Source organism: Garra rufa, chromosome 15 (genome assembly GCF_049309525.1).
Source record: "Garra rufa chromosome 15, GarRuf1.0, whole genome shotgun sequence".
Classification (NCBI taxonomy): Eukaryota; Metazoa; Chordata; class Actinopteri; order Cypriniformes; family Cyprinidae; genus Garra; species Garra rufa.
The window spans coordinates 3,428,238-3,449,266 of NC_133375.1; the positions used below are offsets into that span (position 1 = coordinate 3,428,238).

At 32.1% G+C, this 21,029-nt stretch overlaps 1 protein-coding gene across 1 annotated transcript in view; it reads right to left on the reverse strand.

Moving 5' to 3' along the window:
* Positions 1–21,029, reverse strand: part of klhl22 (kelch-like family member 22) — a 29,484-nt gene that overhangs the window by 6,426 nt on the left and 2,029 nt on the right. The window contains exons 3-6 of the mRNA XM_073819434.1: positions 18,281–18,758; positions 11,382–11,791; positions 5,293–5,485; positions 1,920–2,153 (exon numbers count right to left, since the gene is read on the reverse strand). Coding sequence (XP_073675535.1) covers positions 1,920–2,153; positions 5,293–5,485; positions 11,382–11,791; positions 18,281–18,758 — 1,315 coding nt within the window. The remainder of the gene's footprint in view (positions 1–1,919; positions 2,154–5,292; positions 5,486–11,381; positions 11,792–18,280; positions 18,759–21,029) is intronic.

Consider the following 21,029-nt stretch of genomic DNA (forward strand, 5'->3'; position numbering starts at 1 on the left):
TTAAAATAAAAAGCAGTTATTCTGAAATTATATTAATATTTAAAAATATTATTGTATTTTTGATCAGCAACTTAAAAAAATCAGCATTGATCAAATGTGACAGTAAAAACATTTACAAAAAGTTGTATTTTTAATAATTCTATAATAATATTTCAAAACTTTACTGTTTTTTAATTTTATTATAATAATATTTCAAAATTGTACTGTTTTTGTTGTATTTTTGAACAAATAATAGCAGCCTTGGTCAGCAAGATTTAAAAAAAATTTGACTAGGACACCTTGTATTGGTCAAATGTGACAAAGACATTTACAAAATGTTACAAATATTTCAATTTTAATTACTTTTTAAAATATATTAAAAATAGAAAGCAGTTATTTTGAGATTATAATAATATTTAAAAATTGTATTGTATTTTTGATTAGCAACTTTAAAAAAATATATCAGCATGTACACATTATATTGGTCAAATGTGACAGTAAAAACATTTGCAAATTTCTTTTTTAATTACATTTTAAAATAAAATTATTTAAAATTAAAATTATTTCTCAATTTTACTGTTTTTATTGTATTTTTGAACAAATACGTTTTTTAATTGTAATATATTTTTTATTTAATCGATTTCATTTTAATTGATCGATTTTGTAATATTATTTCTCAATTTTACTGTTTTTATTGTATTTTATTAAAATATATTAAAATAGAAAGCAGTTATTTTTCAAATTGTAATAATATTTCAAAATTTTGTTACAAAAAATGTTACAAATATTTCTGTTTTAATTACATTTTAAAATATAAAAATGCAAAAAGGGCTATTTTGTGATTATAATATTATTTCAAAGTTGTTTGTTCTATTTTTGAACAAATAAATGCAGCCTTGGTCAGCAAGATTAAAAAAAAAATACCTTTATTCGACAAAGACACCTTATATTGTCAAATGTGACAATAACGACATTCTTTTTTAATTTAATTTTAAATTATATTTAAAACAGAAAGCAGTTATTTCAAAATTATAATATTGTCAAAATTTTACAGTTTTAATTATAATTTATAATTATAATTTAAAACTAATAAACGCAGCCTTGGTCAACAAGGTTTTTCAAAAGATATTAATAATTATTCGGCAAGGACACCTTATACTGGTGAAATGTGACAGTAAAGACATTTACAAAATATTAAAAATATTTCTATTTTAATTACATTTTAAAATATACTAAAATAGAAAAAGTTATTTTTATATTGTAATAGTATTTTTAAATGTTTCCGTTTGTACTGTTTTTTGATAAAATAAATAAAGTCTTTAAAAAAAAATATATTAATACTTTTATTCGGCAAGGACACTCTATATTGGTCAAATGTGATAAAAACATTTACAAAATGTTACATTTTACATTTTAAAATATAAAAAATAGAAAACACTTACTTTATCAATTTTATTTATGTCCTTACCTTTTTAGCCTTTTTTTTTGCTGTCTATGCAGGGTCAGAAAGCTCTTGGATATCATCAAAAATATTTTAATTTGTGTTCTGAAGATGAAGTCTTACAGGGTTTGGAACAATATGAAGTTAAGTAATTAATGACAAAAAAAATCATTTTTATGTGATCTATCCACTTTTTGTTTTTAAGAAATAACAACATGACATTTTCAACCTGAACTAACCTTGCTTTGTTATAAACGGTCAAATTTCTGTTCTGTTTTTAAAAAACGACTTACAGACCTTGACACATCCTGATTTTTGGAAAAGCCTTTACCTCAGGAGCAAAGCCTATGATGCTGTCTTGGTTGGCAGTTGACTAGTCTTGCCTTTACTTTATGTATACATTTTTTACACATTTTTACACCATGCTATAACTGATGTCAAACTATGCAGTCTTTGCTAACAGTAAAGCAGTTGTGCAGGCATTTCAAAAGCTAAGTACCTTGAGGACGTCTCGCCGGTAACCGCAACCATCGTTGCTGCCTCCAATGACGTAAGCACGGCCGTTAAGTGCTGCCATGCCGTGCCAGGCGCGCTCCACCGGGCCTTCGGCACACATGCTCCAGTGATTGCCGCTGGGATCGTAACAGTAGGTCTCCTTCAGATAAGCCATTCCCCGACGACCACATGCTATGTAGATCTTGCCGTCAATCACTGCGCCGGTGTGGGCATATACCTTTAAATTGTAACATTTCCTCAATATTACAGTTTAACTGTGTTTTTGTTCAAATAAATTATTTCAAAAGCACAAATAAATCTTACATTCCAAACTTTTCACCAGTAGTGTATAATGTTTAAGCACGCTTTTTTCAGAAAAGATTGTTTGCAACTAATGTTATGGATGCCCGTTTCCACCACTGAATAAAATATAAAAAAAGGTTATTTTGACTTCTTAATCTCACAATTCTGACTTTTTTTCTCATAATTGTGAGATATAAACTTGCAATTGTGAGTTATAAAGCGAGACTTGTGAGAATTGTGTAATATAAACTCAGAATTGCAAGATATAAAGTCAGAATTTAGTGATATAAACTCACAATTGCGAGTTATAAAGTCAGAATTGTTAGAAAAAAGGTCAGAATTTTGAGAAAAAAGTCAGAATTGTGTAATAGAAACTTACAATCGTAAGAAATATAGTCAGAATTGTGTGATATAAACTCATAATTGCAAGTTAGACAGAATTGCAAGATAAAACTCAATCACAAATTATAGTCAGAATTGTGAGATACAAACTCACAATTCTGACTTTTTTCTTGCAATTGCGAATTTATATCTCAAATTGTGAGGAAAAAAGTCAAAATTGTGAGAATAAAGTCAGAATTGTGATATAAACTCACAGTTGCAATTTACAGTCAGAATTGTAAGATGCAAACAATTCTGACTTTTTTTTCATGCAATTGCAAATTTATATCTCACAATTCTAAGAAAAATGTCAGAATTGTGAGAAAAAAGTGAGAATTGTGTGATATGAACTCGGAATTGTGAGTTATAAAGTCAGAATTGCAAGATAAAACTCAATTGCAAATTATAGTCAGAACTGTGAGATACAAATAATTCTGACTGTTTTTTTCATGCAATAGCAAGTTTATATCTCACAATTCTAAGAAAAATGTCAGAATTGTGAGAAAAAAGTCAGAATTGTGTGATATGAACTCGGAATTGTGAGTTATAAAGTCAGAATTGCAAGATAAAACTCAATTGCAAATTATAGTCAGAATTGTGAGATACAAATAATTCTGACTGTTTTTTTCATGCAATAGCAAGTTTATATCTCACAATTCTGAGAAAAAAGGCAGAATTAGGAGAAAAAAAGTCAGAATTGTGTAATATAAACTCACAATTGTAAGAAATAAAGTCAGAATTGAGATATAAACTGACAATTGTAAGTTATAAAGTCAGAATTGCAAGATAAAACTCAACTGCGAGTTATATTCAGAATTCAGACTTTTTTTCTTGCAATTGTGAGTTTATAGAAGAAAAAAGTCAAAACTGTGATATAAACGTACAATTGCAAGACATAAATTGCGAGTTTATATCTCACAATTCTGGGAAAATATATACTCACAAAAGTCACAATTGCGAGTTATCAAGTCAGAATTGAGTGATATAAACTCGGAATTGTGAGAAATAATGTCAGACCTGCAAGAAAAAAAAAATCAGAAAGGCATAATATAAACTAACAACAGCAAGATATAAAGTCAGAATTTAGTGATATAAACTCACAATTGCGAGTTATAAAGTCAGAATTGTGAGAAAAAAGTCAGAATTGTGTAATAGAGACTTACAACCGTAAGAAATATAGTCAGAATTGTGTGATATAAACTCATAATTGCAAGTTAGACAGAATTGCAAGATAAAACTCAATCACAAATTATAGTCAGAACTGTGAGATACAAACTCACAATTCTGACTTTTTTCTTGCAATTGCGAGTTTATATCTCAAATTGTGAGAAAAAAAGTCAAAATTGTGAGAATAAAGTCAGAATTGTGATATAAACTCACAGTTGTGAGTTATAAAGTCAGAATTGCAATATATAGCCCTCAACTGCAAAGTTATAAAGTCAGAATTGCAATATATAACCCTCAACTGCAAAGTTATAAAGTCAGAATTGTGATATAAACTCACAATTGCAATTTACAGTCAGAATTGTAAGATGCAAACAATTCTGACTTTTTTTTTTTCATGCAATTGCAAATTTATAAAAAGTCAGAATTGTGTGATATGAACTCAGAATTGTGAGTTATAAAGTCAGAATTGCAAGATAAAACTCAATTGCAAATTATAGTCAGAATTGTGAGATACAAATAATTCTGACTGTTTTTTCATGCAATAGCAAGTTTATATCTCACAATTCTGAGAATAAAAAGTCAGATTTAGGAGAAAAAAAAGTCAGAATTGGGAGAAAAAAGTCAGAATTGTGTAATATAAACTCACAATTGTAAGAAATAAAGTCAGAATTGAGATATAAACTGACAATTGTAAGTCATAAAGTCAGAATTGCAAGATAAAACTCAACTGCGAGTTATATTCAGAATTCAGACTTTTTTTCTTGCAATTGTGAGTTTATGGAAGAAAAAAAGTCAAAATTGTGATATAAACGTACAATTGCAAGACATAAATTGCGAGTTTATATCTCACAATTCTGGGAAAATATATACTCAAAATTGCGAGTTATCAAGTCAGAATTGAGTGATATAAACTCGGAATTGGGAGAAATAATGTCAGACCTGCAAGAAAAAAAAAATCAGAAAGGCATAATATAAACTAACAACAGCAAGATATAAAGTCAGAATTGCATGAAATAAACTCCCAATTCTGACTATATAACTCCCAATTGCGAGTTTAAAATCACACAATTCTGTGAGAAAAAAAAATTCAGAATTGGGAGTTTATATTTCACAGTTCTGAGAAAAAAATCAGAATTGCAAGATTAAAAGTTGCAAGTACTTTTTAAATGTTTTATTCAGTAGTGGAAACAGGCTTCCATAGATGTACATTACCAGGAAAGTCAACTGTGAAGTGTCTGAATTCCACTAATAAGCACCTTGAATCAGCTGACTGCCTCGGATTCATGTGACCTGCCTGATGCACTGCTCGATTATATGCGAGACAGTAGTATTTATAATATTATATCTACAGATAGACAATGTAGTTTGTAACTGATGTTGTACATTAACAGGAAAGTCAATTGTGAAGTGTCTGAATTGCATTGATAAGCAGCATGAATCAGCTGAATGGACAATGTAGTTCACAATCAGCTACAATGGATTTCAATGTAAAAGTCCATAATAATGGATTATCCATAAGTGTTTACCTCTCGTTTCAGCGGCGCCACATATTCCCAGGTGTTGGTTTGTGGGTTGTAGCGCTCCACACAGTCCAGCTCATTGGTGTAGTCTCGTCCTCCAATGGCGTAGATGTATTTATCAACCACACAGACACAATGATCCGCGTGCTGCTGCCGTAGAGGCTCAATAGTACTCCAGGTGTTGTGGCGAGGGTCGTACCTTGATAAGAGGACAATGAAATGGATCAAAGACTTACAGTATTGTCTCATTATGAGTGTTTTTTTTTCTTGATTGATATTTTTTCAATTGTTATACTTAACTACAAGCAATGTCTTTTATGGCTGTTTGTTGCAAATGAATACAGGTCAAACTGAAGGATAATGTCCACTGAGATTCTCTCTATTTAAAACAATAGACCTTATTGAAACGCTCTCTGTCTCAACCTAATTCACATAAAGCATCCAGCGGTTTATGAACAAACCATTGTTTGCAACACAAACAACATCTATTCAGTTCGTAACAGTTCTGCACAACTATGTTCTAGGATATTTCTTTTTTTTTTTTGAAGTGTTGACTAAGTGTGTTTGACTACCGCTTTTAGAAACTTTCAGTTAAAGTATTATTATTAACACTAAATCTGTAAAAACGATACTACAGAGCTTTCTGTGAGATTCAATGCCATGCAATACACAATAGTGTGCACTGTTGGTACAATTAACAGGAAAGGGGAAACTAAATCAAAGACACACAACTTTCAGCGTTTCCTTCAAAGCTTTACCGTCAAAACAAGCCACAGAGAAGATCACCTTCAGTAGCTGAGGACGGAGTAAAAGTAACCAAAAGGTAATCAGCAGTTTTATATTACTACAATATAACTGAAACCACAAAAACAATCAAAGGAACTTCCTTAAAGGAGAAGTCCACTTCAAGAATAACAATTTACTGATAATTTACACCCCCCCCCCCCCCCCCTTGTCATCCAAGATGTTCATGTCTTTCTTTCTTCAGTCGACAAAAACTGTTTTTCTTGAAGAAAACATTTCAGGAATTATCTCCATATAATGGATTTTAATGGTGCCCCCAAGTTTGAACTTCCAAAATGCAGTTTAAACGCAGCTTCAAAGGGTTTTAAAGGTGCCATAGAATGGAAAACTGTGTTTAGCTTGGCATAGTTGAATAATAAGAGTTCAGTACATGGACATGACATACTGTGAGTCTTAAACAACACCAATTCCTCCTTCTTATATAAATCTGGTGTTTGCAAAAGACCATTGAAAAATAGGTCAATTCGAACATAACACCGACTATTATGCAATAGTCCCGATCGTTAATAGTTACGCCCCCAACATTTGCATCGCCCAATCATCATTAAAACCACTGAAGGGACATGGTTAGCTTAATGCTAGCAGTAGCCAGTACATAAGATTTTACTTACCACATAAACGGAGAGATGAGTGCACTGATGATGGCCAATGATTTACAGATCCTGAGCATCACTAAAGCATCAAAATTTGTGTGGTACGTCCTTCTTAAGTTATACTACTTCGCTGCAGTGTAACGTTACACAGAGCACATGTGATCACAGTAGTGAGAGAAAAAATGTCGCAAATACAACAAACCGCATATTAAAAGCGGCTAGAGTTAAATAAATGAAGCGGCCGTAATTAAATATATATTTCCTCCATGTGTTTCCCTACAGCTGTGTGAGCAAGCCACTCACAGCCAATCAGAGCAGAGCTCCTCATTATTATTACGCAGGAACCTTCCAAATAAGGCAATAACAGAGCATTTCATTCTAGGGACAAATCCTAGGTTGTAAATGGACCTGTAAAACCGTTTCTGGAGATTTTTTGCCCTTTCCTTAGCCATATACCTTCTATGTAGATATCAGAGAACAATTTAAAATATTGTTTCAATGCATTCTATGGCACCTTTAAAGAATCCCAGCCAAGGAAGAAGGGTCTTATTTAGCAAAACAATTGGTCATTTTCAAAAACAAATTGACAATTTATATACTTTTTAACCTCAAACATTTGTCTTGTCTAAGTCTGTGTGAACTCAGTTATTGTATATTGTCAAACGTCGAAATCGCCATATATCGATGTTACATTGCTGTTTCACCTTTTTTTGTAAATGGGCGTTTGATCTACTTTTCATGTTCACTTTGTAAACACTGGGTCAGTACTTCTGCAGCAATTTAGGATGATTTTTAAGTTGGGGAAGAAAATTGGGAGTTGGGAGTTTTTTGACGTACTCTAAATGTATTTGCCTGAAAAAAAAAAAACAGTTCACACAGACTTAGACAAGACAAGCATTTGAGGTTTAAAAGTATATAAATTGTCAATTTGTTTAGAAGATGATTGATCATTTTGCTTGATAAGACCATTCTTCCTCGGCTGGAAAACTTTAGAGCAATTTGAAGCTGCATTTAAACTGTATTTTGGAAGTTCAAACTTGGGGGCACCATAGATTAATTCCTAATTTTTTTTCCTCTGAGGAAAGAAAGACACAAACATCTTGGATGACAAGAGGGTGAGTAAATTATGTGTAAATTTTTGTTCTGGAAGTGTACTCCTTTAAAGAAAATCTTTTCCTGTTCTCTCTTTCATTTCCCTTATCTACTTTCACAGTAACATTTGGAACTTGGCATGGTGACATTGTGAGTAATTTCGGCTCTTGTATGACAAACCCGCCTGTCCATTCAGTATATGCTTTGATAGAAGCAGCTACTAAATGACTAAAGTAAAACAGTATATGTATAGTACAGATTATCATATGCAAACCAGAGGTGCAGGTTTTCTGTAAAGTTTCTAGACAGTTTTTTAACCTTTAGCCCATACACTACCAGTCAAAAGTTTTTGAACAGTAAGATTTTTATTGTTTTTTTTAAAGAATTCTCTTATGCTCACCAAGCCTGCATTTATTTGATCTAAAATCATATTATTTATATCAAATGTGAGAAATAGAGTCAGAATTGCATGATATAAACTCACACTTTTGAGAAATAAAGTCAGAATTGCGAGATATAAACTCAATTGCGAGTTATGAAGGCAGAATTGCAAGATAGAAACTCACAATTCTAACTTTTTTGCTCAGAATTGAGATATAAACTTAACTGTGAGAAATAAAGTCAGAATTTGCGTGATATATACTCCCAATTGCAATAATATAAGTCAGAATTATGAGATATAAACTCACAATTCAGAATTTTTCTCAGAATTGCGTGATATAAAGTCACAGTTGTGAGAAATTAAGTCCAACTTTTTGCATTTTTCATAGCAATTGCAAATTTACATCTCGAAATTCTGACTTTTTTTCTCCGAATTGATACAAACTCGCAATTTTGAGAAATGAAGTCAGAGTTGTGTGATTTTAATGCACAATTGTGAGTAATAAAGTCAGAATAGCAAGATATAAACTTGCAATTGAAATTATAAAGGGGAAAAAAATGATATTTTTTCATATTTTTTCAGTTTGCTGACTTTATTTTTCACAATTGTCAGTTTATATCTCAAAATTCTGAGAAAAAAGTCAGATTTGCGGGTTTATATCTTGCAATTCTGACTTCATAACTCACAATTGTGCATTTAAATCACGCAATTCTGACTTCATTTCTCAGAACTGCTATTATATCTTACAATTCAGAGAAAAAAAGTCTGAATCGTGAGATGTAAATTTGCAATTGTGAGGAAAAAAGTTGCAATTACTTTTTTTTTTTTTTTTTTTATTCAGTGGTGGAAACGGGCTTCCATAGCTGTTGTACATTAATGGGAGTATTTTTTTTTCAGGATTCTTCAAAGATCAGCATTTATCTGAGATAAAAAGCATTAGTAACATTACATACTATACCATTCAAAAGCTTGGATTAAATTATTAATAAGTTCTAGAAATTAATACTTTTATTTAGCAAGGATGCATGCTTTAAATTGATCAAAAGTGATGATAAAGACATTTATAATGTTACAAAAGATTTCTATTTCAGGTAAATGTTGTTCTTCTGAACTTTCTATTCATCAAATAAACCTGTAACAATACTACTCAGCTGTTGTTAACATAATAATAATAATAATAATACATGTTTTTGAGCGCAGTCAGAATATTAGAATGATTTCTGAAGGATCATGTGACTGGAGTAATGATGTTAAAAATTCAGCTTTGAAATCACAGGAAAAAATTACACTTTAAAACATATTCAAAGAAAAGCAGCTATTTTAAATAGTGAACATATTTAAAAATGTAAAATTTTTTGTATAAAATAAATGGAGACTTGGTGAGCAGAAGAGACTTTTTGAAAAACATCTATAAACTAATAATAAACTTTTGACTGATAGTATGTTTCAATGGATTCATATCTTTATCACTGTTGTTTTTTTTAACTTAGAAATGCTTTTAAACTCTTGCAGAGGACCTGCAATTATACTGATCCAAGATTTGGATTCAACAAATCCAATAATCCAATTATTCCCCATTGGATTATATTGGTCTCTAATTTGGATATAATACAAATCCAATAATCCCAAACACAAGGCCATATGGGAGGATGTAAAGTCCAAAGTGAAAGTCTTACAATGGCCAAGTCAAAGCTCTGATCTCCAACCTGAGTAATATAAAGCCAGTCACACTGTAATAATTGTGAGTCACACTTGCTTTAAGAGCAAATCAGCATATTAGAAGGACCATGGGACACTGAAGACTTGAGTAATGATGCAGAAAATTCAAATTTGCAGTGCAGAAATAAATGACATTTTAAAATATATTTAAATAAAATACAAATATAATAATATTTCACAATATTATTGATATTACTGTATTTTGATCAAATACATGACTTTTTTAACTGAACCCATATGTTTAAACATTAATGTACAGTACAGACCAAAAGTTTGGACACACCTTCTCATTCATTTGTTTAAACATATGGGTTCAGTTAAAAAAAAGTCATGTATATGAAATGATTTAATAATTGAACAACCAAATACAACAAATTAAATGCATGAAAATATACAAAATATATATAAAATATCACATAAAATAAAATGTAAAAATAAACAAAATAAAAGTATTATTAATCTTAACCCTGGACCACAAAACCAGTCATAAGGGTATTTGTTTTTTTAATTGATCAGAGATACAACTATTTGAAGATCTAGAATCTGAGGGTGCAAATGTATTGAGAAAATTGCTTTTAAAGTTGTCCAAATTAAGCACTTAGCAATGCATATACTAATCAAAAATTAAGTCTTGATATATTTACAGTAGGAAATTTACAAAATATCTTCATGGAACATGATCTTTACTTAATATCTAATGATAATATCTAATGAGCCACAGCCATATCACCCTGCAGCCCAAGATCGGTTGCTCACTGAAGCTAAGCAGGGCTGAGCCTGGTCAGTACCTGGATGGGAGACCTCCTGGGAAAACTAGGTTGCTGTTGGAAGAGGTGTTAGTGAGGCCAGCAGGGGGTGCTCACCCTGTGGTCTATGTGGGTCCTAATGCCCCAGTATAGTGATGGGGACACTATACTGTAAAAAGCACCGTCCTTCGGATGAGACGTTAAACCGAGGTCCTGACTCTCTGTGGTCACAAAAAATCCCATGGCACTTCTCGTAAAGAGTAGGGGTGTAACCCCGGTGTCCTGGCCAAATTCCCTCCACTGGCCCTAGTCAATCATGGCCTCCTAATAATCCCCTGCCATTAAATTGGCTATATCACTCTCTCCTCTCCACCTGTAGCTGGTGTGTGGTGAGCGCACTGGCGCCGTTGTACTGTGGCTGCCGACGCATCATCCAAGTGGTGGTGGTTGAGGAGAGATCCCCCATATGATTGTAAAGCGCTTTGGGTGTACGGAAATACACATGAAAGCGCTATACAAATGCATCATTCATTCATTCATTCATTCAATGATTTTTGGCATAAAAGAAAAATCGATCATTTTGACCCATACAATGTATTGTTGGCTATTGATATACCCTAGTACTTACAGTGTAACATGTATAATACAGTTATAATAACATTCTACAAGCACTGTCTTCTAGAAACAATTGTTCTAGATGCATAATGCATTTCACCATCTATAAAAACATAATGCAAATTAATTTTCAGCATCACTTACCTCCAGCATCGAGCTTCAGCACGGAAGCCGCTGGTGTTCTTGTCTCCACCTATCAAGTACACAAAGTTATTAAGCACCGCGATGCCCATGTTGGACATCCGAGGAGCGCGATCTGCAGCCAGACTACGCCACTCGCCCCAGGAGGGGTGAAACACCTGGAAGCGCTCTTCATTGTCCACCAGCGCGCTGGATGAATACATGCCACCAAATCCCACAATGCACTGGGAGCTGCAGCGAGGCTGAGTGAGTGGGGTTTGCATCACCGGCTGCCAGAGCTCCAGACTGTGGTAACGCAGAGCAGCAGCCACTGAGTCCCGCAGCGGACACTGTTTTAACCGGCTGTGCAAACGCTGCAATACATGTTTCTCCATCAGACAGAACCGCACTGCCTCTAACATCTGCAACGAATCCTGAAAAAAAATTGATTTAGATATCAGTAATTATCCAAACAGACTATTTCCTGAATGAAATGCAATACTTGTTTCTTACTAATTTTGGGGATCTGATTCTAAAAATATTGTGCCAATATTGTCCCTGTTTTGCTTTACCATGTCACATATTCTCACAAAATATGATGTGCATTTTGTAGCATTTTTGCTTACGACTTTTATCTCTTAATCACTGGAAAACTGCCACGAAGACAGGATTCATAACTGCCTCTGAGCTGGCTACAACTATATGTTTAATTCTTAGCTGTTTTTTATGTGTATGACATGATTTTAGGCTTTAGGTTTGAATTATGGCCAGTGACAGAAGAAAATGCAAACATGAGCCAGATGTTTTCTGGTACATCTGTGGGTGTTTCATTAAATTAGTGACAGACAATTACAATTTTGTGAAAAACAAAAAGTGCTTAAGTAAAGATTTTGGACAAAAAAGGGTTATTTGAACTTATTTTTCCAATTATTTCCAGATTATAAGTCAAACAATACATTTTTGAATATTTTGAATACTTTTTGTCATTACAATTGTCATCAAACTTTGGAATACTCTATTATGTCACATATTTTCACAAAATATAATGTGCATTTTGTAACATTTTTGCTTTCGATCACTGGAAAACTGCCACAAAGACACTATTTATATCTACCTCTGAGCTGGTTACAAGTATATGTTCAATTCTTAGCTGTTTTTTATGTGTATGAAATAATGTTATGCCTAATTTTGAATACTTCTTTTTGTCATTAAAACCAAAACTGCTTTTGCTATTTTTATTCCTTTTATCTTATACATACAGTATATAATGTAAAAAAAAAAAACCTTTATTAAAAATCTAAATCTAATTATGAATTTATATAAAACTCTTTTAAAATATTTATGGACACCTCTTTGTATCACTAACACACATAAACAAATAATGTTTATGTGTATGGCATATAATGGCATTTAAATAATGCCACAAAGTGGTTGTTGATCTCTCACATGTTTAAAATATACACTTTCTTTTACACATAAGAAGTATTCATATATACATAAAGTCAGAATAAAAAACTTTTTGACAGCTTTTGTTATTTTGATTAAAGCTGATACATACCAGGGTTATTTTAGTTAACTAAAACTAAAACTGAAACTAAAAGTATAACCATAGAGGACCATTCTGTGTTAAATCAACCAAATTTCAGATTTTGCTACTATTTTTTATGAAGAAAGATAGTCATGTAGTCAAAAGACAGTTGTCTTGAATGAAGGAAACAAGATACATCTCTACTTTCAACGTTTTTTGTTCTTTAGACATTTCTCTTTAAAAGAAAAGAACTATTATATTTTTGCAAACTGACCCACATTTGGTTTTTGACTACTGAAAATGTGTATTTTAACAATTTACTCCTGGAGCCATATTAAAATTCCAATATCTCTGGAACTGAACTATATAGGGCCTTAAAAATAAAGATGCCAAATGGAAAGTTTGTTAAGGCCCAATATCTAAAAAGGCATAAAGATATCTCTAATACTTCTTGAGTTACAGGCATGCAAATTTTGGAGAAAAACATAGAAAAGTGCTGTTTTTCTCCATTTTTGAATGTTCACTATTGGCACATAATGCAACAAAGATTGCTGAAGTCAGTGGATTTTACTAACAGGCCTTCCAATCTCTGTGTAAAAATAACATTATGATGCTGCCATTTTTCTGAAGTAATTTTTTACCCCCTCTAATGCAGCTGTGAATCTCCTCTACAAAACAGTAAATATTCATGCATGACATTAAATGGAATTTTGGGTTTCATTACTATATACGTTTATCTTTCTTCAGGAAAAATATTAGCAAAATAAAATAAAACTGAGCCGAGGACCTCTGCTTGAGTTGATACCGAATGACCCTATATGCATTTGTGCTCATAAGTTTACATGTCCATTGAAGAATATGCCAAATGTTAATAATGGTAAAAATAAATAAATAAGAGGGATCATGAAAATTGTGTTTTCTTTTTTTTATTTGTCCTGAATAAGCCATTTCACATAACATACTCAACAAGATAAAATAATAACTGATTTTATAAAAAGGACCCCTTTCAAAAGTTTACATACCTTTGAATCTTAATACGGTGTGTTTTTCCTGGACGATCCATGACTGTTTTTATGTTTTGTGATAGAGTCCCTTGTTGGCCCTAAGCAGTTCAGCTGCCTGCTTTTCTTCTTTGGTTTTCCAGCAGCATCTGCATATTTGAACCCTTTCCGAAAATGAATGTATGATTTTGAGATCCATCTTTTCACACTGAGGACAATTAAGGGACTCAAACATAAGTATTGCAAAAGATGAAAACATTCTCTAATGCTCAAGGAAGCAACACAATGCATTAAGAGCCAGGGAGTGTAAACCTTTTGGATGATTAACTGGATGATTAGGGTAAATTGTACTTATATTGACTTCTGGGAGACATGTAAATATTTATGTAGCTTCTGAAGTGCAATACTAAATGGAAAAAAAAATGCTGTAAACAAAATAACAACAAAATGGCTCTTAATGCATTGTGTTGCCCTCTTAAGCATCAGTAAATGTTTTCACCTTTTGTAATAGTTATGTATGAGTTCCTCAAATGTTCTTAGTGTGAAAAGATGGATCTCAAAATCATAGTCACTTTTGGAAAATTTTGAGACATAACAAATAATGTGCAGGAGCTGGAGAATTTTTCTGAAGAACAGCAGGTAGATGAACTGCTCAGGACAAACAAGGGACTTATGAACAACCATCACAAAAGATAAAAACAGTCGATGATCATCCAGGAAACAACAGTATTAAGATTCAGGGTATGTAAACTTTTGAACGTGGGTATATATATATATATATAAATTCGGTTGCTATCATTTTGTCTTGTGGAGTATATATAAACATATGTTATGTGAAATAGTTTTTTTTCAGGACAGTATTAAAAAAATAACACAGTTTTCATGATCCCTCTTATTTAGTTAAAGTTATTAACATTAAGCATATTCTGCAAGGGGTATGTAATTTATGAGCACAACTGTATATATTTAACTTAAAAAAAAGTTAAACGGATATAAAATCAAACATTAACATTTCTTGTTTTAATTTATTTTAACCTGATGTACTATAATAACTAAAATTAAAATAAAAAATTAATAAAAACTATAGACATTAATAAAAAACAACTAAATGACTAAAACTTTAATTGAAATGAAAAAAAAAGCAAAAAAAGAAAACAAAAACTGATTTAAAATATTAATAAAACTATAATAATATCTCAATGATTCTAAAATAACAATGCCACATTACAATAGTATATGTAAGGGATAATCAACGGTTTGCCGTGCATTAAAAGATTTTAAATGCACGACATGGAGGATAATAACCGCCCGACGCGAAGCGGTTTGATAATCCCGCTTATTCCATGGTCATCTGCCAAGTTATAGACAAGTTAAAACTAGGATTCATCTTTGCAGCGCAAAATTTGACCGAAAGGATAAAAAAAGACGGTTATTTTCGTCAGTTATGACTCGCAGCTCTAGCATTCTGCCCGCTTCAAATCAGACACAGATGAAATAGTCCGGTAAGATCACATTTATTTGAATGAATTATAGCATTTGTTTCAGTAAATTATCGATCGAACGAGAGAGAGAGTGAAGGCGAGAGAGAGATGACAGTTGTGTGTGTATGTATCAGTGATCCGAAATGAGCGGGTGCCTGCGCGGTTACGAGTCATCCAAAAATATTTGTAATGATATTCGGGTCGCGGTCGGTTGGGTCATTTGAAATAAAGATGCCAATTAAACCTTTGTAATTTAAATAGTACTAGACACAATTTTCTATGAAATACATAGACCTACACTTTATTGGCTGAATAATATTTACCTTTTGAATGTTGAGCGTTATTAACTGTTGAATAAATGCTGACACGGGGCAAAATGCCCGATTTCCCAACGCGTTGACCTGAGTAATGCCATTGTACCATTTTACTAGGCTACTTTTAAACGCATACAGCTCAGTAATGTCAGTTTTATGTATTTTCTGAGAGGGGGTGGGATTTTTGTTGGGAAATCGGGGGAGAGACGCACACTTCGATTAGACTGGATAAACACATGCAGCATCTTAATTGTTAAAAAAAAATGGTATTCCTAATAAATGTCTCGAATATTTTGATTATGTCCAATGCTTCTCTTTCTTTTTGGTATTATTAGACACATTTCACTATGTCTTTTCAAATGGTCTGTTTAATTTCCTTAATTATAAATTTTTTAGAACTATTTGTAAACGTTTATTCAAGCAATAATATATAAATTATTGTATATGCTTGTTTAAAACCAGGGATTAAAAACAAATTCCAAGTAAAAATGGTATGTTTTCTTTACATTTCCAGAGAGCGAAACGAACAAAATTAAACATTACTTAATAAATTCAAGGCACTGTAATTTCCTTATTCATTTGATACAGCTATTATAGCTATACAATTCATATATATAAAATAATATTATTTTGTCATATTCTTGATTCCTGAATTTATATATGAAAACTTCGTTTTGAAGTGCATTTGTTATGTTTGCATAAGAAAATTGATTTAATATTCTTGATAATTTTTAGAAGAAGTTAAAAATTAAGAAAAAAGGAATCAGCTTGTAGTCTATATATATATTTAGGGCTATAAGCTAATCTTTTTCTTAACTTTTATTACACTGTAGATCGAAATAAAATAATTCTTGATCATATTTAACATCGGAGGATCACTGACATAATTTACTTCGAAAACAAAACTATATAAAACTGTATAAAGGAAAGACAAGATAAATCCCAACAAGAACAATCTGTATTTTTCTTGACAAAATTACCTAATTAATGCCGAATGATGTTTGACAGTGAACGCATCTCCACCGCATAGCCGCATATAATCGCTGGTGTCAGTCGCAAATATCAAACATGCGGGTCAGGAAGCGGGTCAGGTACAATTTTTTTTTTTTTTTTTTGCGGTCTGAGTTGCGGGTTAGTTGAAAACGTTGGTCGGGTTCGGGTTGTTTATACATTGACCCGCGCATCACTGGTATGTATATATATGTGCGTACCTGCCTGTATGCTGTGTGTCTCTCTCTACAAACAACGAATTCAATCAAAAACAGCAGCTTTACCACCTCGTTGCTGAGGAATATAATGTAGCGATCTAGTATCTAGGCTATTTTAATAAGAATCGCGGGCAAGCGCTTACAAGAAGTTTATGTATGTGAGCAGCACAATGCGATCTCAGACCTCTCTCTCTCTCTCTCTCTCTCTGCGTTTGTGTGCATCAATTAAAGCAGCATATTAATATAGAACGGTGATTAAACTGACTTGGAACTACCTGTGCATTAAACGGTTTTACTGCATACCTGCCAGCCAATCAGAATCCAGTATCCAGACATTCCATGGAATAAATATATATATATATATATATATATATATATATATATATATATATATATATACAGTACAGACCAAAGGTTTGGACACATCTTCTCATTCAGGTGTGTCCAAATGTTTGGTCTGTATCGTAGATATGAATACAACTGAAAAAACTTGTGAAAAAATATCTTTCAGGTGGTCAAATAGCAAATAGTGGAGCTCTGCAGCCACCTACTGGTAAAAGTTATTTTTTTTACTTTTAAAACTGGATTTCCCAAAAGATGGGCAAAATTCTTACACTAAACCATGTGAAATTATCCATGTTATTCCAATGAATTAAAGTTAGAAATGTGGGTCTTTTATAAATTGAATTTTACATAAAAAAGCAGTTTTTTTAATTAAAAAAATGTATTTATTCATTTATATATATTTAAAAAAATATCACTAACCTGAGACCCCTGAAAACTGCACAAATGTAGAGTAAAAACTTTAATAAACAGAATAAACAGACATTTGAATGAGAAGGTGTGTCCAAACTTTTGGTCTGTACTGTATATATATATATATATATATATATATATATATATATATATATATATATAAAATTTGAAAAACGTGAAAAAACTAAATATGATGACATGGGGAAATTTGTATTGATATTTTTGAACTCAGGAAATATAAGGCCTTTATTGCAAATCAGCATTCATTTTTTGGTAACCCTTTACAGGGTTTTATTAGTTAATGTTAGTATATGTATTAACTAACATGAATGAACAATGAGCAATACATTTATTACAGTATTCATTCATCTTTGCTAACGTTAGTTAATAAAAATACAGTCTTTCACTGTTAGTTCATGTTAGCTCACAGTGCATTATCTAATGTTACCAAGAACAACTTTTGTTCTTTTAATAATGCATTAGTAAATCCTGAAATTAACATGAACTAAGATTAATAAATGCTGTAGAATTATTGTTCATTCTTAGTTTATGTTAACTAATGTAGTAAACTAATTTTAACTAATGAACCTTAATAAATTGTGAAGTGTTAAATTGTTTTTGATGCGAGGCCTCACCTGCAAGCAAACCTCATCCTTCTCCACCTGTTCAGGAGTGTAATGGTAGTGCAGGGCTGCTTCAAACACCTCATTCTCTGAGTTCACCTCTAGATCATCGCTGGAAAGGACACTCAGGATCTTTTCCGGAGGAAGCTTTCGATACACCGGCGTACGCGAGAAGGTCTGGATGTTTTTGAGCAGATATGAGCGGATTTTTTCCCCGAGCTGGTTCAGCCCGTAGATGTCAGCTAGCTTTTCCACCTCCAGGATGTTGTCATCATCCAGCCAGGAGAACAGGAAGTCGCAGCAGAAGGCGATCACATCTTGGACCTGCAGCAGAGTGGCTGCACACAGTACTTCCTGCACAGTATCCAGGTCCAGCTCCAGCTCAGACGTGTAGATGAAGTCCAGGAGTTTGGTCATCGCCATGTATGTGACACCGTGGACGGGGATCTCAGTTTGCTGCATCTCCCGCAAACCACCAGCAAACATACCCCTAAACATAGAGAGAAAAGAACGACTGTACAGGGGAGCAATAATCATTTACAGCTCAATCTTTTGAAATTTACATATAATACATCGGTAACACTTTACAATACGGTTCATTAGTTAACTACTTTGGTTAACATGAACTAAGACTGAACAACACTTCTCCAGCACTTTATGTTAATTTCAGCATTTACTAATGCATTATTAAAATCACAAGATGTGTTTGTTAACATTAGTTAATGCAGTGAGAACTAACATGAACGAACAATGAACAATTGTATTTTTATTAACAAACATTAACAAAGATTAATAAATAGTGTAATAAATGTATTGTTCATTGTATGTTCATGTTATTTAATAAATTAAGTAATGTTAACAAATGACACCTTATTGTAAAGTGTTACCAATAAATTACTGCAAAAAAACAAAGAAATATTGAGAACAGAAAGTGTTCTGTGTTAGGTAATAGGGCTTAATAAAGATGGTTAAATTGTTTTACAATATTCTTCATATAGCAAATAGTGGAGCTCTGCAGCCACCTACTGGTAAAAGTTATTTGTATATGTTTTTTTTTTTTACTTTTAAAACTGGATTTTCCAAAATATGGGCAAAAATCTTACACTAAACCATGTGAAATTATCCATGTTATCCCCACGAATTAAAGTTAGAAATGTGGGTCTTTTATAAAGTGAATTTCACATAAAAAAGGAGTTTTTGTATAAAAACCCATTTAAAAAATATTTATTTATTAATTTATATATATTTAAAAAATATCACTAACCCACTGAAAACTGCACAAATGTAGAGTAAAAACTTTAATAAACAGAAAAATTTACAGTACAGACCAGAAGTTTGGACATGAATGAGAAGGTGTGTCCAAACTTTTGGTCTGTACTGTATATAAACTGGGACACATAAAATGGTTATTGACCTCTGACATATTTGGTAACTTCATTTATGTTCATTCTCAGTATTTATGAGAATGTAGTTTAAGTGAAATTTCAAAAAGTGACATTAGTGCTATATTAAAGGGGCTATATGCAACTTTCTGAAATTTAAACTCGCGACTGACACCTGTGGCCAAAAAACGGAACTGCTCTTCCTTTCTGCTCGCTTTCGCAGCGCGCGCTTCTACGTGCAAACTTCACAAGTCATCCGCTGCAAAGAAGTCAACATTATGTTTACAGAGTTAAGAACAGTCAAATACATTATTGTTTGAGAAATTAAGTTTGTTTGCAATAATAGGCTAATTGCTGACTAGCGGTGGTGGCAGAGTGATGTGAAACGTTTAACATGAGCTTGACGTCACATCCGCAGACAGCGCGCGAAAAATCCGACCCGACAGAAAATAGGAAAAATAGGATACAGGCTTATAGGTGCACCCACTGTGAGCTGACAAGGTGTCAGTATGCTCATCAGGAGATGTTTGAGTCATAAATGGTCAAATAAAAAGGCTATTGTTACGTTTATTTTGGGGAAAAAGTTGCATATAGCCCCTTTAAAATAAAATAGTGACCAACACTTGAAATATACACTTTTTTTTGTATGTATGTATATATATATATATATATATATATATATATATATATATATATATATATATATATATATATATATATATACACATACACACACACACACACACACACACACACTACTATTCACAATTTTGGGGTCAGTACACTTTTTTTAAAAGAACTTAATACTTTTATTCAGAATAGGTGCTTTAAATAGATTATAAGTGACAGTAAAGACAATAATAATTTTTTATAATTATATTTTTGAAATACACTACCAGTAAGATTCTCTTCAGTCATTAAGGCTTCATTTATTTGATCAAAAATACAGCAAAAACAGTAGCATATTGAAATATCTTTACTATTTAAAATAACAGTTTTCTATTTGAATATATTTTCAAACACAATTTTTTTTTTCTGTGATCAAAACCACATTTTCAGCATTATTACTGGAGTCTACAGTGTTACATGATCCTTCAGAAATCATTTTAATATGCTAATTTGCTATTCAAGAAACATTTATTATTAGTATTATCAATATTTAAAACATTTCTTTTAGGATTCTTTGATCAATAGGAATATCCAAAGATCATCACTTATCTGAAATAAAAAGCTTTTGTAACATTATGCAGTACAGCATTCAAAAGCTTGGAGTCAGTATAATTTGTTTTTTTTTGGGGGGGGGGGGGGGGGGGGGAAGAAATTATAGAAATAATACTTTTATTTGGAAAGATTGCTTTCAATTGACCAAAGTGATGATA